General features: G+C 38.6%; 1 protein-coding gene across 1 annotated transcript in view; it reads left to right on the forward strand.

Annotated features, from left to right (window-relative positions):
* Positions 1–27242, forward strand: part of MCTP1 (multiple C2 and transmembrane domain containing 1) — a 546887-nt gene that overhangs the window by 509689 nt on the left and 9956 nt on the right. The window contains exons 19-20 of the mRNA XM_060009153.1: positions 18399–18508; positions 22453–22562. Of these exons, the coding sequence (XP_059865136.1) occupies positions 18399–18508; positions 22453–22562 (220 nt within the window). The remainder of the gene's footprint in view (positions 1–18398; positions 18509–22452; positions 22563–27242) is intronic.

The raw sequence follows: 27242 nt of genomic DNA on the forward strand, positions 1-27242 counted from the left end.
GTGTACCGCAAAAAAAAAAAAAAAAAAAAAAAAAAAAAAGAGGTACCAAAGATTTATGTCCAAAGATGTTCGTTGTATGATTATTTTTAATGATAAAATAGGGAAATCAATGAAATGTTCAGCATTTAGCCATTAAAGCCATGAAATATGTGCATAAGTGCACATACTACACATCTCCTTTGTAAAATGCAACAAATTTATATGTTAAATATCAGGGATTCGGCTCAAGACTGTCTTGTTCATTGAATCCTTAGCATCTGACACATAATACACACTTGATTAATAATCAAGAAAGGTTAATAAACAGAAAAGAGACTGGAAGAATATTTTCTAAAATGTTAATGGTTACCATAGGTGTTTACTTTCTTCTGTGCTTGTTTTTATTTTCCAAATTTTACACAATAAGCATGTACTCTTTCTATGATTGAAAAGAGGGACACTAAGTGTTGTAAGACTGCATCCTAAAAAAAATTCGTGTTTTTCATGCCATGCTTATCTATAGAAGAATGAATAGCTATTTTAATGAGTACTAGTGAGTGTTTACATTTGATCAGCAGTGCTTACAGAAATTCTGGAAAGGATGGTGGTGGTGTGTAAGTGGCAGCTGGTACATTTAGTGAGTATTGGAGGTACATGAGGGGATAATTTGAATGCTAATTACAGTACCACTCTGCACTTAGGAGGGATCACAGAACGAGGATTAGGGTTATTTGATTGAATGGAGTTATAGTTACATTGAGATCTTTTCTGTAACATTAGACCTGATTCTTGTTTTTTCCTTGTTTTTGACTACAGACAGATCTAGGTTCTGGTCCCCATGCAGCAACTTACATATTCTGTGATCTTTCTAAGATTATATTTCTCCATCTGCAAAATGAGGCTAATAGTATGATCTTTGCAGGGTTGTTCGTAGAGTATATTCCTAATGCAAGTGAAGAGTTTAGCCCAGGATCTGGCATATAGAAGACACTCAGGATGCCTCCCTCCCCCTTCTGCTTCTCCCACACGCATCACTGTGTCCTGGGTGTGAATGAAGAACTAAAAGTTGGTTTAGAAATAGAGAAAGGACTAATTTTTTAGACAAACATTTTACTTAATCCTACTAATGATCCCTTAAGATATAGATCATCCCATTTTATTAATATGGGCAGGGAGTGCTGCCTGAGGAGCTGTGACCATCCAAAAACCACAATGATTAGCACCTACGATGTGTTGATACAAGGTATACACTGACCCTCTCTGTGACCTCTAGAATTTTGTTCCAAGGGAAGAAGATGGAAATCCTCTATCGATTGTATTGCTGTGCCTGAGGACACTGCAGAACTTATTACATTAGTATGGGTTTTGGATGTTTGCCTAAAGCCACAAACCTTTTGATGTCCACCTTCTGGCCCTGAGAAATTTCTCATCACTCATATAATTCCTGCAAATAAGATAAAGCAGGACTTTTAATGAAAAATTATCTGCTCCTCCTTGTTCTCTGACTTCAATTGCATTAAAAAAATTCTTTTAAATACTAATTTCACAAAATACTTTTCTAATGTGTGTTCCAATTAACTTTTAACACTCTAAACGCAATGAGCTTGTTTAAATAATAAAGTAGATGAGAATGATCATATTTGGAATAGATAAAATTACTCTATAAGTAATTGTGCAAAATTAAGCTTTAAATTTTGAAGGTATAAGACTTTAACTTATAAAAACATTTTTTATATATGAATGATATGACTAAATGACTAAAATGTTAATTTCTCAATGAAGCTAATAGGGTACTAAGGTGAAATATACAAACCATTTAGATAGATGAGTATTTTATCCTGGCCAAAATAAAATTCATAGCAATCAGCAATACTAAAACAAATATTTCTTAAACCATGTTTCTTAAATGCAGTCACTGAGGACTGACTTCTCCCCCGTACCGATGAAACTCACAGAATGTGTGCCACTAGGTGTCTCTTCCACAAAATGACCTTACGTTGATACCTGGCATCAATGTTTTACATTTTCAGTTGATATTGCCCATTATCTCTGCTAAGCTAGAGGAAATAAGTAAATGACCATATCCTAGAGAAAAGTATTTAAATGATCCTCAGAAATAGAAAAACAAGAATGCAGAAATTAGAAGGAAAACTTTGGCATTTGTACTAATAAAGTGAATAATAAAAATTCTTTTTTTTTAAATGTCAATTTATAATGTGGTCTTTGTTTCCCCCAGCTAACTATCTGTCTGGAGGATGATAATTCTATTTGTGTTTATGCGTAGCAGCAGTTTGGCTCAGATAAAATATCTAATTCATAATACTGGTAGATGTGCCAAAAAGCCACACAAACCAGAAGGTTAAAAATAATTTCTATCAACTCTGCACAGGGTGTTTGAGGAAGAGCAGATTGTTGTAACTTTTATGCTTACAATCAGGGCGCTTTCATAAACAGAGGCATTTGAACATTTGCATATACCTGATATCATAGAAACACCAAAAATTGGGTAGGGAAAGTCGACATTTATTGTAATCTATCTTCCAACCCTCAATGATAGTAACAAAAATAATAGTGATAATATTTAAATGGTAATAAGTAACGTTTTTGAGAACTTACTATATACTGAGAGAAGGCAAAATGCTTTACAAATTCAGGGTTAATTTACCATATTAGACTCAAAATGACCTTAAATCCCTCTAAGTGTGTAGTGATTTATTAATCTCTGAGAGGAAGTATACCTAAAATAGTTTTCTTTGTCCTCCTGGAAAGTGTACTCAAAGAAAAGTACTAGAAGTAAATCACATCCTCTTGAGGCAGCACTATTTCCCAACTCCTTGCTATTGGAGGTTTTCTTCATATGTTTTCAAAACAGGTACTTGATTTTATGTTGGTCAGATTCTCATGCAATTTGTGTGTGTGTGTGTGTGTGTTTGGCTCGAGTTGCTAACATTAACTGTGATTCAGAACTCAAAGTGTTTATGATTTTACTGTAGAGGTTTCAAATGGTAATAAATATCTATTTCGAATTCCCTTCTGAAACACATGGGAATAGGGGGGTTAGCAGGGAAGAATGGGGTTCACAGGATGAGAGGCATGTAACTTACAGACAGCAGGTAGGGGGACCTTTGTGAGATGCCCAGTGAGATTCTCCTTCTACCTGGTATGGCTTTGAAACTTGCCTCTGGGTCACCACCTGTGTGCAGGGCCTTCTCTGTCACCAATTCTTTCAGCTTCCATGGAAAACAATTCCTCGTTCTTATTTGATGCTGATATCTCCGGCACAAACAGGACTGGGGGTAGAAGGTCCAGTCAGAATATAGACTTGAGGGATGTTTATTTCAAGAGCCAGACCGAGTATAACACACTTTACTAAAACTAGAACAGCTTGTGGTGGGACAGTAGTAACCTTTTTGTTTTTCTTCTTTACTGTGACCAGTGGATGCAAATGCACCTGGAGGTCAACAAAGATCCTTTTCTACTTCTTGGGATCAGCACATAACTCCCTGACAGACAATATGAATCTGATGGGGCTGTTGACATACCTTAGAGACTGATTTCTGCCATCGTGCCAGCATAATGAAACAAACCTAAACTACCTGCGACCTGGCCAAATTCTAGATTGTTTATTCAGTTACTTAGCCAAGAACTGTCTTTAGTGCCCTTAGAGATCAAAAGAGCCAGGAAGAAGCAGGAATTGGTGAGAAAGAAAGAGCCATAGAGCCATAGAGCCAAAGCCATAGCCATATCTTCTTGTTCTTTGGCACCAGGTTTTGTCTCAAGTGCAGGCCAGATCACCAGTTCTGCTGGGGAGTCTTGATGCAAAAGAAGGGTCTGTTTTTCTCTTTAGAGGAGCAAATCGTGGCTATTAAACAAAATTCGGGTTGAGACATTTTAACAGTACGGTATGTGGCATCATTTTAAACTTCATAAAAGGGGGTTTAAAAAAAGACTGGCTAGGCAAGATTGATAAAATTCTTAGTTTTATTAAGGCAGTGAAAGAGACTGAAATGCAAAATCAATAGCAAGGAGGACAGTGCAGAGCTCATATACATCACCTGACAAGGCCTGTGAACAGCCCTGAGAAAGACAGTGTATTTCCCAGTGAAAAGACAGTTGCATGCCCGCTACCTCTACACCAGCTTCTACCAGCCGCTGCCCCAGCTCGCTCTCAGTGAATGATTTTGCCGCCTGCGTCACTGAGAAAGCAGAAGCAGTTAGGAACCCCCCACATGTTCACGTCTTTCTTCCGCCAAATCTCAGACCTACTTCACGTGCACCACACTCTTACCTTCCCTTTCCTCCCGTCACAGGGAGGAGGTATCCCGGCCTCTCCCTCCACTGGGCTGTGTCCCATCCCTTCCCACACGCGTCGCCCCTGCAGTTAGTGCCCCTTTCCTGCAGCATCCCTTTCTCCTCTATACTAGATCATTCCAAGAGCAGGTGACACACAGTAGCAGAGCACTTCTCAAACTTTAACGTGTGTAGGAATCACCCGGGGATATTGTTAAAATGCAGATCAGAATTTGAGTAAGGCTGCATTTCTCATCTTCCAAAAAAAAAAAAAAAAATCCCCTCTTTGACACCATACATATATACTCTCCACTTTCTGAGACAGGTGTTTACAATGTGTCTGCTTTTCACTCACATTTGCTGCTCAGTCTATCCTAAGCTTCTGTCCCCACCACTGAACCAAAATTGCTTTTGTCAATAAACTCCATTTGCCGAATCTATTGGCAGGAACTACTTGACCTTGCTGCAGCGGAGTTTCAGAGACATTACCCCTCCCTCCTTGAAACACTTCCTTTTGACTTCTGAGATGTGACTTCCTAATTTTTCTTCTACTTCAGACTTTTTCAGTCTCCTTTGCTGGCCCCTCCTGATCTGCCCAACAGCTAAGCTTTGTTGTGCCTTGGGGCTCTGTCCTGTTCCTGTCCCTGGGTGACTCCTCCTGTTCCCATGACTCTGTGGGCCTTCTAAATGCCAAGGACTTTCAAATCTGTGTCTCCGGCCCTGACTCATATATCCATCCACCTATTGATATCACCTCCTGAATAGCCAACAGGCATGCTTTTTCATGGCCCAAGCGCAGCTTTTCATCTCCTTTTCTCCTAAGTATGCTCTTCTTCTCCTCTTCTCTAGCTCAATAAAACCAGCCTCATTTACCCAGTCCCTCAACCAAGAATGTAGGCAGTTCTTTGATTTCTCTTTTTCTCACCTCGCAGATCCAATCCAGTAACGTGTCTACAGCGACCTTACTTCTGAAACATCCTGAATAGGCCTACCTTGGCTTAGAGCGAGTAGGCATAGTCCCTTGTGGACCACAACTATAACATCCTATCTTGTTTTTCCTCTACATTATGCCTAAATGGTCTTTTAAAAATGTAAATTAGCTCATGTTATTTCCCTGGTTGAAACACTCTGATGGCTTCCCATCACGCCTAGAATAAAATCTCCATGGCTTACTTTGGTTTACAAGGCCTTCTGTAGCATCACCTGTTTCTCTGCTATCTTCCCATTCCTCTCACCGCTTCACCTGGCTACCACGTCTGCGCATCCTTTGTTTCCTAAGACAAGTTCAGTTTGTCTCTCCCTTAGTGCATTTGTATTGCCTGTACTGGTTCCCCTGATCTTTTCCTGGCTAGTCCCCTCCTTGTTCTGGTTATTACCTCTTTCCTTCCACGTTGGTCCCCACCCACCCTTCTCCCTCACACCACATTTTGCAGCTCCCTTGACAATAGCTTTTGGGGGACTTGGCCAATGGGAGATGCTGGAAGGAGGGAAGAAGGAAAAAAAACAGGAGAATTTCCTTCTCTCTCTCTGTGTCTTTCCTCTTCCCCCACCACTTCTGGAGGCATTTTCCAGAGACAGCCTCTCCTCCACAATCCCAAGTACTGCCAAGCAGCGCCAGCCATGACTCCAGTTCTTGTCATGATTCGTCCACATGGTCTAACATCTGTGCCCCAGGAACATCCCCTCCCTCGGGTAGGCTTCCTGCATTGCCGATGTCTATCACACTGTTATCCTCACTTCTTCCATCAGCAGGGTAACCACTTCTCTGTGTGAAATTCTGGTTGTTTGAAATACCTAAAGTAGTTTCTATTTTCCTAACCAAAACAGGTCTCAACTGTGAAGTTCGTCCTCAGAGCAGCCCTCCCTGACCTCTGGGTCACTGTCCAGCCCATGCACCCAGTTCAAGTCTCTTCATTGCATTTTTCACTTTCTGCTCTTTTCCTTCTTCATTTACTTATACGTTTGTTTGGTGCTGTCTTGTTTATCACTGTATGCCCAGAGCTTTGAATAGTGTCTTATACATAGCTGCAATTCAGTAAGTCTTTATTGAATAAAGGAATAAAGGAGATGGACTGAGATTTGGCTAAACAATACTGCTCAGATGGGGAGGTAATGTGAGTGAAGCTAGTGACCGTCAGGCTTCTAAATGCAAATTTCAAAAAGAAAGAAAGAAAGAGAGACAGAGAGAAGGAGGGAGGGAGGGAGGGAGGAAGGAAGGAAAAGAGAGAAAGGAAGGAAGGAAGGAAGGAAAATAAGAGAGAGAGGGAGAAACTAGGCAAAAATAGAAAGTGTTACCCCTTGGGAAGAAAGACAATTAGTGGGGAGAAGGAAACTAATCATTATTTAATATCTACTAATGTGCCAGTTGCTTTATGTACATGATTTCTTTCTGTTCCCATATCAACACTCAGGTAGACATTATCTCCATCTTACTGATGGAGAAACTGAGTACCTGAGAAGTTAAATAACTTATATAAGGTCACACAGCTGTAAAATGCACAAGAGGATTCAAGCCCACAACAGCCATCTGCCTGATTAGGATAAGTACAACGTAGCCTGGGTCCATGTCCATCCTACTTTTATTTTAAACACAGAACATTTAAATACAGATACATAAACTACCATTTGTAGAGGACTTATTTTATCCTATTAAGTAAATGGCCCTCTCTAGTGTAAGAATTTGAGATACTTTTGCAAAATGATTCTCTTGTTCTTCTTGCCCTTTCCCACTTCCTTCTCCCCCTCCGCAAATAAACTGAAAGACAGACCATGATCCACACAACTAAGTAAACAACATGTTGCCATCAGCGCGGTAAAGTGGGCCTTTGCTCTTTTCTTCCAGGTTGGCTTCAGGATGAGCCTGTTTTTGTGATTTAGTCTGCAGTAAGGAAGAGGTTTAGGAGATAGGCCCACCCCATATATCAGCAGCATCCCATAGAGCACAGGGTTGGTTTTCAGGTATGTGCTACATATAGCATCAATAGAGAAAGATGGTCTAGTTCCCTGCAAATTCACCAGGCCCTTTATTTGTACTGACATCACCTCTGTTTTGTTGAATTTCATTGAAGAGACCAATTATCCTCTTAAAGGGGACAATTGAGTTCTCAATCTTGTCCTTGATTTGCTACATTATGCCCAGGTCTGAAAATGGTAGATGATATTAGATTATTCAGTGTATGGGGAAACTGAGGGAGAAAAGCCCCAAATGGTAGAACAAATTGTTTTTTCCTAACGCTAATCTCCCTTGTTTGGTGGATTCAAGTCAGGCCATTAACACAACTTTTTTTTTTTTTAATTTAATTTTATTTATTTATTTTTGGCTATGTTGTGTCTTTGTTGCTGGGTGTGGGCTTTCTCTAGTTGTGGTGTGCGGGGGCTACTCTTCGTTGTGGTGCGCGGGCTTCTCATTGTGGTGGCTTCTCTTGTTGCAGAGCGTGGCCTCTAGGCCCGTGGACTTCAGCAGTTGTGGCTCACAGGCTCAGTGGTTGTGGCTCGTAGGCTCTAGAGCACAGGCTCAGTAGTTGTGGCACATGGGCTTAGTTGCTCCGCGGCCTGTGGGATCTTCCCGGACCAGGGCTCGAACCCATTTCCCCTGCATTGGCAGGCGGATTTTTAACCGTTGCGCCACCAGGGAAGCCCCATTAACACAACTTTGACATCGCTTTTTCCCTGATTTGTTCTTAAGACGTTTCCCTATTCTCAAACGTCATGCACTCAGAACACTGAAAACTTACAGCAAACAAGCAAATCACAGAAATTAAATAGCAATAAAACTGTTGTTGGCTTCATGTAAAAAAACAAAGTGTCATCCAATATTTAAATGGCGGTTATTTCCAGAAACTTGGCAATTGTAACCATACAAATGATGAAATTCATTCCACTCACAGTCCATCTCTGTTTGGAAAGGAAATACCAGCAGTGTTTGAAAAATGGATTATTAAAGACCTTGGTCTGCTGAAGGTGGCTCGTATGTTCTATTTGCTAACACAGCATCTTGTTGGGGGAAAAAAAAATAATAAGTGCAGCTTTTCCCTACCCCAGATTATTTTCACTACTGATCTTTAGAGCAGGAAATAAAAAACAGCTAATGGTTCACAGGGCATGTGGAATTAGTTTAAGCAAAGCCAAGTCCTGGTCCTGCTGACGGCCTCCTCTCTCCTGTGCTGTTTTGTCTATGCCGGCCTTAGAATATGTCAACAAATCTCTTTTAAGCTCAGATGGGAAGAAAGGATGGTGATCCTCTCTCTTTCTGTAAGGGAGTAATTTACAACAGATGTGCTTTTTCAGAAAGGTACAAGTTCGTCTTGTAAAATATTTGTAAAGAAAAATAGCCTCCGGATTTCACAAAGCAATCCTTACTCAGTCTTGGAGATGTCACAAAGAGCATTGCTTTTATAATACTAATATGATTCTGTGCTCAGACAATTTGATTAAACTCAAGATGAGTTTTTGGGAAGAGCCAAGTTTAAACATCTAAAACAATGTAGTGAAGAAATACCATATGTGACTTGATGGCTTTTTGACAATGACCTGAAAGGAGCCCAGTTTCAGTTATGAGACCTGGGTTAAAGTCCCAGGAACTTTTTCTAACTAGAGTAATGAGATCCTAACTTCTCCAAACCTCACTTTCCTTATCCATAAAATGGCGAAACCACCTGACCCTGCCATCCAAGTGGGAAGATAAGTTAAAAATGCTTTATAAGGGCTTCCCTGGTGGCACAGTGTTTGAGAGTCCACCTGCCGATGCAGGGGACACGGGTTCGTGCCCCGGTCCGGGAAGATCCCACGTGCCGCACAGCGGCTGAGCCCGTGAGCCATGGCCGCTGGGCCTGCGCGTCCGGAGCCTGTGCTCCGCAACGGGAGAGGCCACAACGGTGAGAGACCCGCGTACCGCAAAAAAAAAAAAAAAAAAAAAAGCTTTATAAAGTCCTCTATAAGGTGAATGATTTTCATAACAAATCTATTGAAGAAAACATCCTCGAAGGTTCCACACCTTCGTGTACATGCTTTTTTGTATATGGAGTAAAAGGAATTTTTTTTTAAACTACTTTAGTAAGTAGATTAGCAACAAAGCTCGTGCTGTTTAAGATAAAATAATAAATTCTGGCCTTGATTCAGCCATGAGCCTTGTTGAAGAACAAGTCACTGATTCTAACGGGAAGTGTTACCTGCATAAGCGCTGACAGAAAAATCACGGGAGAAAAAGGTGTGTGCTTTGCATGAGTACGACTAACTTTGGCCTTAGAGAGTGTGCAACTTTCAGGATGCAGGGCATACTGTAAACAGGTGAATTTACTCCTCATTTTTCAAATCCCATATCTCAGATGACAACAGATATGGCTGGAGGCACCAAAGGAGAGTGAGCGTAGATTGGGGTAGAAGTTTGAGTTGGGATGCGAGGCGTCTGGTCTTTGGTTTGCTAATTAGGGAATGAGAATAATCCCTTTACCCTTGTGTGACCATTGCAAGGATCATGTAAAATGATACGTGTGAGATAATCTGATTGTATTAGATGTATAATTCTAAGGAATTATATAAACACACTATTCCTTAGATATATCATAAATAATAAGGGAGAAAACTCTGTCATCTTTATAGAGATTTAATAAATTTAGCATTTAAAAGTTTTTCTGTACTTCCTTTTCAGTCTCTTCAAATTGTTGATAACGTTAATGCCTAATACGTACTGAGCACTTCCTATGTTCTAGACATTTGGGGTAAATGCTTTAAATGGATTAAGCTCATTTAATTTTATAACCATCACTGAGGTAGGTTCTGTTATTACCCCCATTTTACAGATGAAGATAAGTAAATTGCTCAAAACCACACAGTTAAGGCAATAATGGAGGTGGGGTCTGAACCAGGTTTAGCCACAGAGCCAGTTAATCAGAAATCTAGTCATCCTCTAAGACTGTGGTCGTCCAGAAGACTCACAGCCTTCTCTAAACTCAGTTGCCCTCTCAGCTGTGCATTTGAACTCTAATCAGATTTAAAAACCCATTTGGAAACGAAACAAATGATTTCAAAAGAGGGTTTTAAAAACACACGCACAGGGCTTCCCTGGTGGCGCAGTGGTTGAGAGTCCGCCTGCCGATGCAGGGGACACGGGTCCGTGCCCCGGTCCGGGAAGATACCACATGCCACGAAGCGGCTGGGCCCGTGAGCCATGGCTGCTGAGCCTGCGCGTCCGGGGCCTGTGCTCCGCAACGGGAGAGGCCACAACAGTGAGAGGCCCGCGTACCGAAATAAATAAATAAATAAAAATATAAGAACACACACACGTACACTCAACTTTTTCATTAGAAATTGGGATAAAGAAGAACTCTCCTGGCTTGCTGTTTGGATTCAGAAACAAGCCAGTGCTTCTGTTCGCTACTGTCACTCAGGCTTACAGTACTGACCCCATAGAAAGGGCAGGAGAAATTCCATCCACCAGCAATGTCCTCAAATAAGCTTTCAAATGGCTACCAGCGGCAGAGGCTATTCCACACCCTTGTTATCTTCTCTGTAAACCTGCTAATTTGTCACCAGAAGGGAGTTTAGGACATACCTTGTTTAACCTTTTTTTTTTTTTTTTCCAAATGGGGTCTAAGCAGAAGCAGTAACTTGTCGTAGGCCACCATAATCCCGAGTGTGCTTTCACATTTTCTAACCCTTTCCACAATGTGTTCATTTTGACTTTACGGAATTTTTATCTCAACACTTGTATTGTACTGTCCTGGGTGAAAGTATGCTTTGTCACTTATTTTCCTGTCTGGTTATTTGGGAACAGCAGCCTCACAGCTTCTGGTGTGGCTTCGATCAAGGTTAGCCCGGAGCCAGGCCTTCCGGCCCTTGCACTTGAGAGTCCATCTGAAAGCAGAGTTTCTCCTGGGACAGAAAGCCTTGAGAGGGGATCATCTGGAGAACGGCTCTCTGGAAAGTGTATTTCCTGCCTGCTGGCAGGGAGATTAAGTCAAAGGTTTTGATACTGATATATAGTCCTAATCTTGCAAGAACTTTCAAGAACTATCAGGGCAGTTATAAGGAGTTTTCTTAAATCATTAGGAAGAGGGAGATAGGCAAGTCCCTTAGAGTCTACATGATGAGAGCTTTGTCAAGCAAGAAATTTAGCTCCAGGGACCTCTCTCCCCCCTGACAACAGGTACATCTGCATCCCCTGGGTGCTTTCTGTAAGGTTTATATACATTTATATTTAATGGAAATTTAACATTTTATGTATAGCCTTTTTTTTTTTTTTTTGTGGTACGCGGGCCTCTCACTGCTGTGGCCTCTCCCGTTGCGGAGCACAGGCTCCGGATGCGCAGGCTCAGCGGCCATGGCTCACGGGCCCAGCCGCCCCGCGGCATGTGGGATCTTCCTGGACCGGGGCACGAACCCGTGTCCCCTGCATCGGCAGGCGGACCCTCAACCACTGCGCCACCAGGGAAGCCCTATGTATAGGCTTTTACAAATAATTATTTTTGCTTAATTAGAAATTAATATGAGTAGTCAGCAAGTTTTATTTTTGCCTTGGCTTCAAGTCATTTTCGTTTCTGATAGAAGATACGTTCCTTCCCTTCCTCATATTCACCTCCCGGACTCTCTCCATCTCCTCCCCCTCCTCCTTCTATCCCATGGGGTGTCTCCTCTTCAGGTTTTCCTCTCCCCTTCCACTTTCTCTTTCCCTCAGTTTCCTCCTCTCCCTTTTTGCTCTTTCTTCCTTTTATCTCCTTCCTTCCTTCCTCTCTTCCCTTCCTTCCCTTCTTTCTTCTTTTCCTTCCCCTTCCTCCCTCCCTTCCTCTTCCTTTCCCTTTCTTTCTTTTTTTCTTTCTTTCTCTCTCTCCCTTCCTTCCTTCCTTCCTTCCTTCCTTCCTTCCTTCTTTCCTCCCTTTCTTTTCCCTTCCTTTCCTTCCATTCTTTCTTTCCTGGCTTTCATCATAACCTTAAGAGTGCCAACTGCCATTTTTAAATGCCTGTTGTTTACATTGCCTAGCCCAGGGGATACCTCTTTCCAAATTTTTGTTATTTTACAATCACCTTTAAAGGTCCATGCAAAAAGCATAACATTAAATTAATGGGGCAAGGCACAACTAAATGTGATGAAAAATTGTACTGTAGAAAATGAGTACTGAAAAGCTTAGTACCTTGAACAGAGGAAGCAAAAAATTAAGATGAGGTAAATACTCATTCTGGATAAAAAAATGTGTAGAGTCAGGGGAAGGGGAAAAAAAGTCTTCTCAATGTAACATTATAAAGAATCTAATGCCATTTTCTAAAATGGAAACTGACAAGTTAACACTAAGACATCTGGGGCAAAACTAAACATGCCTAAACGGTTTCATATATTTAGGAATTCTCTCTAATATTTCAAAACTTTGTTTTTAATATGAGCAAAAATAGATAAAATAATTTGAATTCTCTTAATAAGGAATTGTATACATAGTTTTATTACTACTACTACTACTACTAATAATAGTTATTTGTACCAGGCATTGTACTAAGAGCTCTACATGGCTTATCTTATTTAAGTTAGTCCTCTTTATAACCCTGAAATGTAAATGTTTTTGAGAACTGTTTTATTTTTCAAGAGAAAATATACTGTCTTTAAATGGTCTCCATGTGTCTTCTTAACCTTAACCATATCTCAGAATCCTTTAATGTTTCAATGGAGTGTTCCTACTTTCAAGGTTAATATGAGGAAAAGCCAAGGCACCCAGTAACCTGGGTAAGATTTGATATCATAAAAACTGTGTAAGACACTGAGATAAGATTCAGTAGTCAAGAGTCTCTGTGAGTTGTTAAGTTGCTCTCTGGGAGAATTTCAGTGCTCTAGATTTCAGGCTGAAGGGTAGTTTTCTATATCTGAAAAAGAAGGAATATTGGCACAGAGAAAACATTTCACTACTTCGTGTACCTTTATTCAATCTGTACCTCATGTCTACTATTTCCATAGGTTAGAAGCATAGATCTGAGAGGAAGTCTGTATTGCAGGGCATTTTACTGAGTGAAGTAAGAAAGCAGTGCACAAAAACCATCTTCAGCATAAAAGATAAATCCCGTGAACCCTAAACATATTCCAAACACAATGTACACTTCGTGCTCTGTGAGGTTTAGTTTGCTCACAGAAGAGCTGTAGTCAACAGTAAACTAGAACAGTTATGTCTCATAGCAGATATCAGTCTGACTGTTCCCCTTTGCCAGAGGTTACACAGCAAGACTTTAAAGGAAAAGCAGAGTTATGATCCAGATTAGCTCTTTGGGGTGCAAATTTGCATGCCTCTTCTGTGAAATCCTCAGTAAGGTGAACATATGCTCTGGTTTCCTGGGACAGTTCCGTTTTATGCTCATCCTGATGTAAGACTTAATAGCTCTCTCCCTTAACACTCTTAAGACACTCTCAACCTAGAAAGAAAGTGAAATAACGTTAATTTTGTAACATCAATATTTTGAGCAAACATGTTCTGTATACCTGCTGTGATTGATACAGCACAGGTGTCCAAGAGATTCATTTTCTATGATGTCAGCAGGGCTGACAGTGACCTCTTTGGCATCAGTGACTGTGGCAGGATGCAGCTGGATGCACGAAGACCCCAACCCCACAGTACACATACCCTGACAACTATCACATTGGCTTCTCGTTCCCATTTGGAACGAATCAGTGAATGGGAGCACTTGTCATTTTGGTTTGAAAGTCAATGAACAGGATTCCCCAAATATGTAAGGAGTGTATATTGATCCTTCACGTCTTTAAGAGTTTCCTAAATATCTCATAGCTAGGAAGTAGATATTTCTTTGGAAAAATCTAGTTAACTTTCTGTTGAGAAACAGGATAGTAAAATAGGTGATATGAAAGAATCACTGTATTTCAAGTGTGCAGTTATTGATATTTTGTGGACTATTTAAAATAACAAGATTTTAAGAAATCATATGGAATTATTAGAAAAACTTGCACAATATAAATCTCACATTTTCAGATTTATAGTTATAGTTCTTTTTGATGGGTAATTTTCTTTTTACATCTTCAAAAGAAACCTTCATAATGCATTAAAAAAAACACTGTCACTACCAAGCCTTTGTATGATTAACTACCCTATGATATTTCTTTCATCCAAGCTGGTTTATAAAGGAAAGCAAAAACGACAATAAAAGAAATGTACCAATTTATTCTCTACTAATAAAGTATTGAACATTAGTGAAAAAAGTGTGAAATATTGGAATGCAACACAGAGCAATTCCACTACCCATTGCAGTTTTGGGTCATATACTGTATATAAACAGTAATTACTTCATTGGTTGGAGACCACAGTGGAGGAATATAGAATTTGATGAAAGAGATGTTAAGATAAAAATTTTATCCCAAAGCACTTGAAAACTTTGCCAGCACTCCAGACTGTTTTATTTTGGACTGTGGTGGCCAGGGGTGAGGGGAGTGGGCGCAGGGTGGGAGTGCAGAAGAAAGAATGAAAATTAAAAGTGAGCAGATTTTTAAAAACTCTTGAGCCAATAATCAACATCAGTACTTGGATTTAAAGAATCTACTAAAAATAGTCTTTGTAGATACCTGAAATGACATGTTACTAATGAAGATCCCATATTTAATATATGCACATGACATTATTAACATTAAATTTGGTGGTTTCTAACACATCTTCCACTTCCCATTTTTGAATCAACTTTCTGGATTTCATTTTCTTGCTGATCATGGTGTTTGCGATAATAAATTTCTAAACGTTCGCAAGTCTTTTCTTCTTGTTTATCTCACAGGGATCCTGGGTAGGAACTGAAATCTTCCTGGGTAGAGTGGGAAGGTCACATAGTATATTGTGCAGAGAACAGACTCGAGTTGGCTGGTTGTAATCCTAATCCAAGCTGTGTCACTTTTCCGTGAGCCTCAGTTTTCTCTCCTGTACAGTGGAGAAAAATATCTGTGTTGTAGGGTGGTTGTGAGGATTGAATGAGCTGTGTGAAAAGCACTTTATGGTGCTTAATGAGTATCTATTTACATTCTACTTCTTTCTAAAGATAATTTAGAATACAAAAACATACATTAAGAAGAAATAGATAAACCGTGTAAAATCATGCCCAGTGAATACTGATTCATTTATGTCTTCTATCCATGTTACTTTAACAATGATATTGGAGAAAATCAGGGGATTATCCTGATTATAAAAGTAAAATATATTAATTGCAAAGAATTTGAATATTACAGGAAGGTATGAGGAAGGTAAACATCCATTATCTTTAAGATTTTGACACATTCCCTTCATCTATTTCCATCCTACTCATTTCAAAAATAAGTTAGAATTATACTCCATATCACATTTACTTCCCATTCTTTTCAGTTTCTATTAGATCATAAGTATTTTCACTGTCTTTAAGCAATATTTTGTGATTTCCTAATAGTCTATCATTTGTATGTAACATAATTAATTCTACCCACCATGTTAGTGATTTTTCTTTTTGTTATTATAAACAAAACTGCAATGAAAATTGTTTCAGATGTTCATTGACTATATTGGTAATCCCATCCCTTCATTTGTCATATTTGTTGCAATTTTTTTCCCACTTAGCCTTTTAAATTTATGATAAATTTTGATATAAGTTTTTAATGTTATTTACCTTTTACTACCAGTTATTTTTCTTTGTGATTTTCTCTACTGCTTGTATGTTCAGAAAGTTCTTTCCTATTCCAAGGTCAGTAAATAAATTACCTATCTTTTTCTGTTTTTATAATTCATTTTTAGCTTTTTGCTTTTAAATTAATATAGTATATATTTGGGGTACCTCAGTTTGAGGTAGATGCTGGGGTAGATTTGAGCTGTCACAAATAAGTTTGAGAATTTATTAAGGCAGAATTTAATATAATTTTCCCCAAATAGTTAAAACAATTACCCAGTAACGTAATACTTCCTTCTTTATGATAGATTTATGATGGTGCTTTATCATACAATGATCTCTCTTTCAATGCTTATCTTTCATATTTTAATTACTTAAATATCTGGTACAATAAATGTTTTCTCATTATTTCTCTTTTGCAAACATTACTTGGCTATAGGTATTCATTTATTCTTCCAAATAAATTTTAAAAACACTTGATCAAGTTCTCCCCATTTCACTCCACTCCAAACACAATAGGATTTGCTTGACATTGCATTAAACCTTTGTGTTCAACTGAAAAAAAAAAAAAAAACATTCTTTTAATATTCAGTATTCCAATGCAGAAACATAGTATCTCTAATTTCTTAATATAGATTCTGTACATTTCTTGTTAAGGTATGGCTAAGTGTTTTATATATTTTATTGCTATTGTGAAAGAAATATTTTTCACCTCATAATTTCAAACTGGTACGATATTATTCTCAGTGAACTTTCATTGTATAATCTGCATGCTTTGTCTCCAACTTGATTTATTCTGCATGTAGAAAAATAGTTTGTAAGAGCACTTTACTTCATAGACAAAATGAACTTAGCCGGTGCTTGAGAGAGAACATTGAAGGCTGTGGAGATTATTAGAGCAGACCAATTTTGTAATTATGAAAGGAACTAGAAGGAGCCACTGGTTATCCATTTTATTGTAAAATGTACAATTACATAGGTGAAATGAGTGCATTTTATTACTGGGGAGGGAAAAAAGACAAGAAATTGATGCACCCATGTCTGTAATGACATGTGAAGGGCAACTTTTGAAGACAGTGGGGACTCCGAGAGTGTGTAATTGTTCTCTGTACTCTGAGCCTTATGCATTTCATCTACCTCATTGCCTTACAGTCCGTTTTGGTATAAGTGAGATGAATAATGTAGACAATATCTCCCATGGGAATTAAATTTAAAATGAGGGCTCTAAGTAACTGGTATCTAAAGATCATGTTATAAAACTGGCATCCGTGTCCTCAGTCCCACTGTACCCTGTTGTCCTTGGAGGCTGCCCACACACCTGTCATTCGCTTGCCCTCAGTTTCTAAGGTGGCAGGATGCCAGCCCCAGCCAAGTGTTCACAGTGCAAAGTGCTTTAGACTCTTCTAAAATGAAAGTCAGTATGTAAATGTGCAACATGACGACATTATTATTCTAGCTTCCTGGCTGCTTTCAGCAAGCACTGACTGCCACATGAGGTCTCAAGTGTTCTGGCACAGTGTGCAAGTGTTCAAAAGAAGTTAAAGTAATGAAATTGGATCTACATTTCCATAGAGATTCAAGCTGGCATGGAGGAATGGAGTCATGGGTTGGATGGTCTCCACCAAACAGCCTAGGCAAGTGCCTGTGATGCCAGGCTACTAAGCAGAATTTTCTATCGTGAAAGGGCACCACTGTTTCTTCCTCTGGGTCTAAAATTACAAAATGTGCCCATTTCTCCCAGGCTCACACCACTCTCTGGGCGCTTTATGCTCAGTCCTCACCCATCCATTCCCTGGAGCACACACCAGCTTTGCTTAAATCTAGCACAAGTTTTAAAATGAAGAATTAAGTACAAAGTGTGGGGCGGGGGATGTTTAGTTAGAACCCTGACTAATAGAGCATGAAGTATGTGACTATTATTCGTAAGAGGCGGGGCCAGGCTAACTGTGTATCTGATCTACCTAAGGTGCTGTTTAGAGGTGGCCACTTACTGGATTTCAGTTGACCTTGTTATTTTTTTTTATTTAACATTTTTTTTTGCAGTTTTCATTGTTCACAGGTCTTCTCATTTGCACCCAGCATTCCCTTCTATTAAAATATCTGGAGCCAAGACCAAACTTAGGTGTATGGGTGCTGGGGCCAAGAAACTGGGTTTGCTGAGTATCGCGTCATGGTAGGTCCAGGGTCAGCACAGATTCCGCATTTGGTCATTCTGAGACCTGATCTCTTTATACCTCCCCTCCCCCTGGCTGGAATGTTTCTGTTCGCCAGGGCAAGAGCAACAGAATCTGAGTCTTGTGCTTTGCAGCCACCCTTATACTAGCACAGCTCCATAATGCTGAGTACTCTTCCTCCTCTACCTCCTTTCATATCCTAAACATTTCATGGGCTTCATGTATCCATTTATATATATGCAAAAATGAAGTTCATTTAAGTTTAAAAATGTAAGAGTGGGACAATTAAAAGAATTCAAGCCCTCAAGGATACCTTTACTCATATAGAATCTCTCTCTCTTTTTTATTGTGTTTTAGGACAGCGAAAAAAAGGGATTTATAAATAAAATCTATGCCATCCAGGAAGTATGTATCAGTGTCCAGAACATCCTAGATGAAGTTGCTTCCTTTGGCGAAAGGATAAAGAAGTGAGTGATGCTGACATGTGAGCCCTGGTGTTCTGTGGGACAGTGTCCATTTGTTTCTCAGAGGGTGAACTGCCACATTCTTTCTGGCAGGGGACGCTCCTGGGTGATCTATTGCTCAGTTTTATCATTATTTACTTTGTTTCTGCCTGTCTTTGGTTTTATGAAAGTTCTGTCAATTTCCTCCTTGAAATTTAGAACATATTGGTTGGAAAGAAGTCATACTTGTAGCTTTGAAGAAATAACACCGTCCTAAATTTTAGCACATTTTCACAGTGAGACTTTGTTCTTACACAGAATATGAAATTGTGATAGAAAAAAAATAAACCAAGTTAAATGAGGATTTCAGGTAATCAAGACACACCTGCAGTTTATTATTGGTCGAGTTATAATTTCTTCAATAAAGTTAAATTTAAAAAAATCATACTATATATAGCACCCTGCAAAAATATGCTTTCAATTTTGTATATTTAAATAGCTGAGATCATAATTATAGATGAAATAAACTAATGCGTTCTCATTTAGAAAATATACATAATTTTTATAATTTAAAAAACAATCTTTTAAACAAGGAAATAGAGCTTCATTGAGAGCTGATGTAAAATTAAGAAACATATTACTTGCATTTTACTTCAAATAGTTTTATTTATTAATATATTTTTTAAACCAACTGTTTAATTATAAAAATGGTAAGGTGGATTTATAATTAGTTATTAGTAAAAAATATTCTAAGGCCCCGTACCGACTAAACTATGTGAAAATTGGCCTACATAATGATTTCTAAATGATCTATTCAAGAAGGGGTGCTGTATATCTGGATAAGCCTACATTTTCCTCGTTTTATATATCTATTCATTGTTTATTATTCATAACCAAAAGTGTTCTGCAGATTTGGATCCTTGGGCATACATAGAAATTGAAAGGAGTAAATTATTTAAACTAAAGGTGTGAGTCATTCATCTGGTGCCTTTCATGTTTCAAGGCATAATGCATTTTATTTTGTATAATTTTTTGTTTAACACATTTCCACATATGCATAGGTGCTGAGTTTCCACTTTCTCGTATCATATTAGACAGAACAGCCTCCTTCTCACTCCCAAATGTGCCTCTAAGCAACATTCAGTATCAGACTTCTAAAGACTGATTTCCACATCTTTTCTCTTTTCTTCTTCTCCATGTTATTTACATCTCTAAGCATGTTTCCTTGTTCTCCACAACCTATCTGCAGAAGCAGAGTGTGAAGTCCTAAATGGGGCATTTCCCTATTGAGTATTGTCCTTTCTCTGAGGTACACTGTGTATTGATTACCTGACAGAAACATCTCATTTATATCAGAAGACCCTGGGTCAACTCTAAGGTCAGGATTGTGAATGCCTGAAGGGGAGAGGCTTCTTTGTAACTCTGGGTGTTAGGAGACTCAGACAGGTGCTTGGCTGGAAAAGACCATGGCCAGTTGAAGGAAATGACCAGATCCTGGCTGTGGACCAGGCTTGGGGAAAACTGGATTTTGTGAACTTTCCAAGGTATAGACAGAGGTGCAGGTATAGGCTGAGGTACAGGAACACCGCATAGGATCTAGTGAGTCTTGTAGGAGCTATCTTTTCGGCACAGTAATCTTTCAAATACTATAAGAGAGAAGCTCCCCTGGGGTCACGCGGGATAAAATGGATCTATCCAGAAAGCAGATACAGAAGCAATCTTTAAGTACAAAATGAAAGCCTCCATAATTACCACATCTTGTTACTAAATCATTCCAGAACTTTCTTGAATTGCATCTCTTAAGATCATATTCTAGATATAGATTCCACAATGCACTGTGGAAAAAGAAAAGGGCAGTCTTTTTTCCCCCTGGGAAAAAAGCTACACTGGTATTCCTTGCCATTTTTCCTTCCAAGAGGAGTAAGAACACAGGGTGTTCTTCAGTGAGGGTGCCCAGAGGGAGGGTTTTCTGCGTGAAGAGCCAGTGCCCTCACACATGGAGTGGTGTGATAGATGGCTCGGAGCTGAGCCACAGGAGAGCAAACAGACCCTCAGCCTTCTGTTCTCTCCACAAGCGGGCAGAAGCAAGGGAACTACAGGTGTCAGTGAAGGAAGGAAGGCATGATTCTTTGCCTGGTGACAGTTATAGGACTCACTCTGGCCATAGGAGATAAAAAAACACGACAGCAAAGCCAGACCCCAAGAGTTACTAAAAACAAGACAACCAGATTGATCCAACTTTGGCTTTCTTACTAGAAAAAAAACATTTTTAGGAATTTGACCTAGAGAAAGACAAAAAGCAAGCCATATGCCACAAAGCTAAGGAATAACTCTTAAGTGTTAGGCTGAAGGGCAGTACATGAAAAAATCTCTTGAGAAACATCCTTTATTGGATCAAAAACTTCCCTGGAAAAACCCAGCCCAAGTGAGCATAGCATCCATTACTGGGAAATTAGAAGAAATAAAAAACACTGACATTTATCCATATCATGTACAATTTCATATTTTCTTGAAGTGTCTTGGGGCCCTTCTCACTGCTTGATAAGAAGAAATGCCACACTTTATAGACTCCTAGAGTTGAATGGCTCTAATAACTTCATCTTGATTCACATAAACATGTTGCCATCACTACCAGTCTTCCTGGATACAATAAAAGCTGTCCCCATTTTATAACCGGGAAGGTTGACGCTTAGAGAGGTTTACCACCTAAAGTCACATAGCAGAATCTAGGCTTTGAACACGGATTTGCTACCTTCTTTGGTTTTTTTTTTTTCATTAAATTATGCTAAGAGTCACTCAGCAAGATATGTTAGTTCCTCTTTGGAGGCTGAACTTCAAGGCAATGGTATGCCTATAAATGGAGATATGATTATATACCCAACCTCGAAGGCTCCGTGGAATGGTTCTGTTTACTTTATAATTTTGTCACTCTCTCTTAGAAACTACCAGACTCACAATAGATATTCTACACAAAAAGCCTAAAAATATCCGTTTTTCCACGTTCCATTTGCCTTCTGTCTTGATCTTTCTTTTTGTCTCATTAAAGTCCTTCCCATCTTAGTACTGTCTCTTTTGTAACTTCCTGTCCTTCTGTTCATTGATCCCATTTTTCTTCTTTGTTCTGATGTTATATCATTGTCAGTACTCCGTCTTGCTTCCTTCCCTGACCCTCTACATTATTAGTCACCAGCAGTGTGGAAACACTGCAGAGCCATCAGCCAGGCCCTGTTATAACCCACCCTTTTCCAGCTTATACTCCCTTTTTGGTCTTCCCAACAAATCTATCATGTGCCATGTTCTCCTTTGCTATCAACAAGGTAGGGAGAATAGTAGGTAATGTTGACTTTATTTCTTAATTATGTATTTCTGGGAAGAGGGCTATGATGGCAGGTGAATTTTTACAAAATTCCCTCTTCCTGACTTCTAATTCCATTTGAAACATAACTGAAGTGGGAAGTGAGTATTCCTCTAAGGATTTCTAAAGTTCTGAAGATTTACACAACCGTGTAAGATTTAGATCTATGGACAATCGTTGGCAACATTTTATTTCCAATGTGGTTAATCCTGTGTGAGAGTTCATAGAAGAATGGTAGGCCCAGGGGCATTCTCCTCTATGAAAATTTGGAGAAAACAAGATTCAGTACTAGTTTTAGAAGTAGAAAAATATTTTTAAATCATGGGGAGTCACCCAAGTAGTGTGATGACCTTAGACCCTTAAGTCACATGGGACAATCTGGAGAGGTTGGTGTCAACACCTTTTACCTGGGCCCTGTGTTCATGAAGTTGAGCAGATTATGACTAACCTGTATCTTCTGATAGCCTATTACAATTGGAATCTATTCCAGTGAGAAATACAGTCTTTACTAGATCCTTAGTCCAGATTTTGAATCAGAATCACATTTATTTTCATCTTTGTTTGAAAAAAGTATGAAGTGCTCAGATTGCTGATGTATTAATTTCTCATTCAGTACTTTCAACTGGACCATCCCATTCTTAAGCTGGCTGGCCATTGTAGCCCTCTGTGCGTTCACAGTCATCCTGTACTTCATTCCGCTGAGATACATTGTCCTTGTCTGGGGTAAGTAAAGCCTTTTTTTTTTTTTTTTTAACTGTCACAGCTGCTAAGAACAAACTATCTTTAAGGGATGAGTTATACTGTCAGTAGTTTCCTATATTTATGGTCATGAAGCTACTCCATGATGAAAAGAGACAGGTCAGTTAAAAATCACAAGAGTATAAAGATTTAGGTCTATCTGCAAATGCATTTTTCTTATCTGGCACCATAGGCTCCATCATACTATAAACATGTAGTTGTGCAGATTCTTCATATATCAAAGTGTAGCTTTGTCTAGATATCACTCTGATTTATTTCCACCATTTATACATAAACAGAGGCATTTTGATCCATATGGTGCATTTAGGACAATATGCTTTTGTGCTGTGGAAATGTCCTTTATCTTACGGAAATGTCCGTAAACATGGTACTATATATGGCTGCCTGTTTAAGAGGTCACCTTTAAGGAAGCAGGAAGAGGGTCCTTGGCATTGGCAGGCTGCTTGGGAACAAAAAGCCCTGCTTTATGTGTACTAAACAAGAATGCTTCTGTAAAAACCCACTTTAAAGGTGATATTTGGGGGTCCTAATTTCTAATGCAATTATGCTTCATGCTAACAGTTCCCATGTACCTAGACTATACTTAGGTGGTACTTTCAGCATTCTTCATAGTTTGGGGTTTTTTTGGGTTTTTTTCTTTCTCTTATCTGACACAATTCTTTGTTTGGAAAACTTAATTTTCAGTCTCCAAGATCAACTAACATATAAAACTACATTAATGATATATATTATATATATATATATATAAAAACAAGACTGGGTAGGAGTAGAATTCTCTACTTGCCCCTGGACTGCATACACCCGAGATTGCTAAACTTATACAAAATGCAAAGAACCAAAATGGGTTTTAATTTCAGAACACATGTGCTTACACTGAAAGCAAAAAGATGAAAAGGAATGTTTTGTTCTCTTAAGGCTTTTAAAGAAATATCCTGGAATAAAATGAAAAAGGGTCTGATGTCTCCAAGCCCTCCAGTTTACAAATCCTTACCTCGCTATTCTTTTTGGCATATCTTGTCATATCTTCAGCAAGCCCTCTTGCCCCTGTCATCACTATCATTACCTTTACATCTTGGGTAGGGAGTGGAGGGTGAAGGGAAGGGTGATTATGTTTTCCTGCCTTAATTTCTATAATTTAAAGAAGCAGTTTCAACTAAGTGCTTTCACTATACAAGGGAAGAGGCATTTCCACCATGTTCTTGCGTCGCTATTGTATGCTCTTTCATTCCTTCCTCTAATATTTAAAACGGCTGCTGTTTTATTGAAGGAATTAAGGTAGGGCGTTAGGTGTGGCAGTTTATTACCTCTAACCTACTTAGGGTCAGACCTGCCATCTCAGTTGTGATAGGTGGGGAACTTCGGGTTTCCTTTCCCCAGGTTCTCAGAAACTGGAGCCCACGGCAGACATCTGGCTGTGTAATCTGGGTTGGCCTCACTGGCAAGCTGTCTTAAACGTAATTTGCAGAGAATGTGTTTGGGTCTCTTGTTTCATCAAATAAAATAAAACAAAACAGTATTCCTTTAGTGGTAGGTGATTGCTGAAATATTAAATAGAAATTTAAGACATGAGTCTCACATGGGGAGACAGGGACCAAATCATAATTGCATTGGTTTATTCTGCTCAACTCCCTGAAGAGCCAAGATGCTCCAGTTTGTGACCCAGTTTTTACCACTCTGATTTCATAAAAAGCTGTTTATTTATGTATTTTTATGTGAATATGCTTGGTAATTTATTAAGTGCAATATAAATTTAAAACAGTAGACTTATCCAATTGAAATTCTACATTATTCCATAGAATATGTAGAATAGGTACTTCTAGTTTTATACATTATTTTGACATTTCTACCTCATTAAATTTGGGTTTTTTTTTTTTTTTTTTTTTTTTTTTGTATAATAGCTCCAAATTCATCTGTATTTGCCCCTCATCCACATTTGCTCTTCAGGTAGCACAGAGGATTCACTGTTGAATAATTTAGCATGGGTAGGTTTGGCTCATTTTTAATGGTTCTTGGCCATTTTAATCCAAGAAGTGATCCAAGTCAATCACAGTAGCATCTTTTGCAAGCCTTAAATTTAAATTTCTTATAATTTAAAAGGAAAATTGGTTTCTATAAATCTCAATGCCAGAAATATAGAAATGGAAACATTCTTTCTTGTGATGAGAACTTTTAAGATCTACTCTTTTAGCCACTTTCAAATGTGCAATACAGTATTATTAACTATAGTCACCATGCTGTACATTAGATCCCCATGACATTTTATTGCTGGAAATTTGTACCTTTTGACTCCCTTACCCACCTCCCACTCCTCCGCCTCTGGTAACCACCAGGCTGTTCTCTGTATCTATGAGCTTGATTTTTGTTTTTATTTAAGGAGTCCACATATAAGTGAAATCATATGCAGTATGTGTCTTTCTCTGTCTGACGTATTTCACTTAGTATAATGAATGCCCTTGAGGTCAATGCATGTTATCACAAATGGGAAGATTTCAAACTTTTTTATGGCTGAATAATATTCCACTGTGCATATGTATACCACAACATTTTTACCCATTCACCCGTCAACGGACACTTAGGTTGGTTCCATGTCTTTGCTATTATAAATAATGATGAATGAACATGGGGGTGCACATGTATTTTTGAATTAGTGTTTTTGTTTTCTTCAGATAAATACCCAGAAGTGAAATTACAGGAACATAGTGGTAGTTTTATTTTTAATTTTTTGAGGAACCTCCATACCTTTTTCTGTAGTGGTTGTACCGACTTACATTCCCACCAGCAGTTCACAAGGGGTCCCTTTTCTCCACACCCTCCCCAACATTTGTTATTTATAGACTTTTTGATGATACAGCTATTCTGACAGGTGTGAGGTGATATCTCATTGTGGTTTGGATTTGCATTTCCCTGATGATTAGTGATATTGAGCATCTTTTCATGTATCCGTTGGCCATCTGTCGTCTTTGGAAAAATGTCTATTCAGATCCTCTGCCCATTTTTTAATTGTTTTTGACAGTTGAGTTGTATAAGTTTTTAATATATTTTGGATATTAGCCCCTTATCAGATATGATTTGCAAATATTTTCTCCCATTCTGTAGGTTGCCTTTTCATTTTGTTGATGGTTTTCTTTGCTGTGCAGAAGCTTTTTAGTTTGACGCAGTCCCACTTATTTTTACTTTTGTTATCACCTATAGTTTCTTCTAGGAGTTTCGTGGTTTCAGGTCTTAACATTCAAGATTTAGTCCGTTTTGAGTAATAATTTTTGTAAGCGGTATAAGATAATGGTCCAGCTTCATTCTTTTGCTTGTGCCAGTCCAATTTTCCCAACATCATTTCATGAGGAGACCGTCCTTTCCCCATTGTATATGCTTGGCTCCTTTGTTGTAAATTAATTGACCAGGGACTTCCCTGGTGGTGCAGTGGTTAAGAATCCGCCTGCCAATGCAGGAGACACAGGTTTGAGCCCTGGTCCGGGATGATCCCACATGCCGCGGAGCAACTAAGCCTGTGTGCCACAACCACTGAGCCTGTACTCTAGAGCCCACGCGCCTAGAGCCTGTGCTCCGCAACAAGAAAAGCCACTGCAATGAGAAGCCCACACACTGTAATAAAAGTAGCCCCTGCTCACCACAAATGCACAGCAACAAAGAAAGCCATGCACAGCAACAAAGATGCAATGCAGCCAAAAATAAATTTATAAAAAAAAAATTAATTGACCATATATACATGGGCTTATTTCTGGGCTCTCTATTCTCTTCTATTGATCTATGTCATCTGTTTTTATGCCAATACCATACTGTTTTAATAACTATAGGTTTGTAATATAGTTTGAAATTAGGGAGCATGATGGCTCCAGGTTTGTTCTTCTGTTTTAGTATTGCTTTGCAATTCAGGGTCTTTTGTGGTTCCATACAAATTTTGGGATTTTTTTCTATTTCTGTTAAAAATGCCATTGGAATTTTGAAAGGGATTGTATTGAAACTGAAGATGGCTGTGGGTAGTATGAACATTTTAACAATATCAATTCTTTTAATCCTTGAGCAGGGAATACCTTTCCATTTATTTGTCTTCTTCAATTTCTTTCCTCAGTGTCTTACAGTTTTCAGTGTACAGGTCTTTCATCTTCTGGGTTAAATTTGTTACTAAGTATTTTTTTCTTTTTGATGGGATTGTTTTAATTTCTCTTTCTGATACTACATTGTTAGTGTATAGAAATGCAACAGATTTTTGTGTATTGATTTTGTATCCTGCAACTTTACTGAATTCATTTATTAGTTCTAACAGTTTTTTGGTGGAGTCTTTAGAATTTTCTATATATAAAAAACCATGTCATCTGCAAATAGTGAGTTTTACTTCTTCCTTTCCAATTTGCATTGTTTTAAAATCTATTTGTCTTATATAAGTATAGCTTCCCCTGCATTCTTTCAGTTCCATTTGCATGGAATATCTTTTTCTATCCCTTCATGTTTAGTCTGTGTGTGTCCTTACACCTGACTTAATCTCTCATAGGCAGCAATACAGAAGGGTCTTGCTTTTTTTTTTTTTTAATCCATTCAGCCACTTTATGTATTTTGACTGGAAAATTTAGTTCATTTACATTAAAGTAATTATTGATAGGTATGTACTTACTGCCATTTTGTTAATTG

This window comes from Delphinus delphis, chromosome 3 (genome assembly GCF_949987515.2).
Source record: "Delphinus delphis chromosome 3, mDelDel1.2, whole genome shotgun sequence".
In the NCBI taxonomy this organism is placed as follows: domain Eukaryota; kingdom Metazoa; phylum Chordata; class Mammalia; order Artiodactyla; family Delphinidae; genus Delphinus; species Delphinus delphis.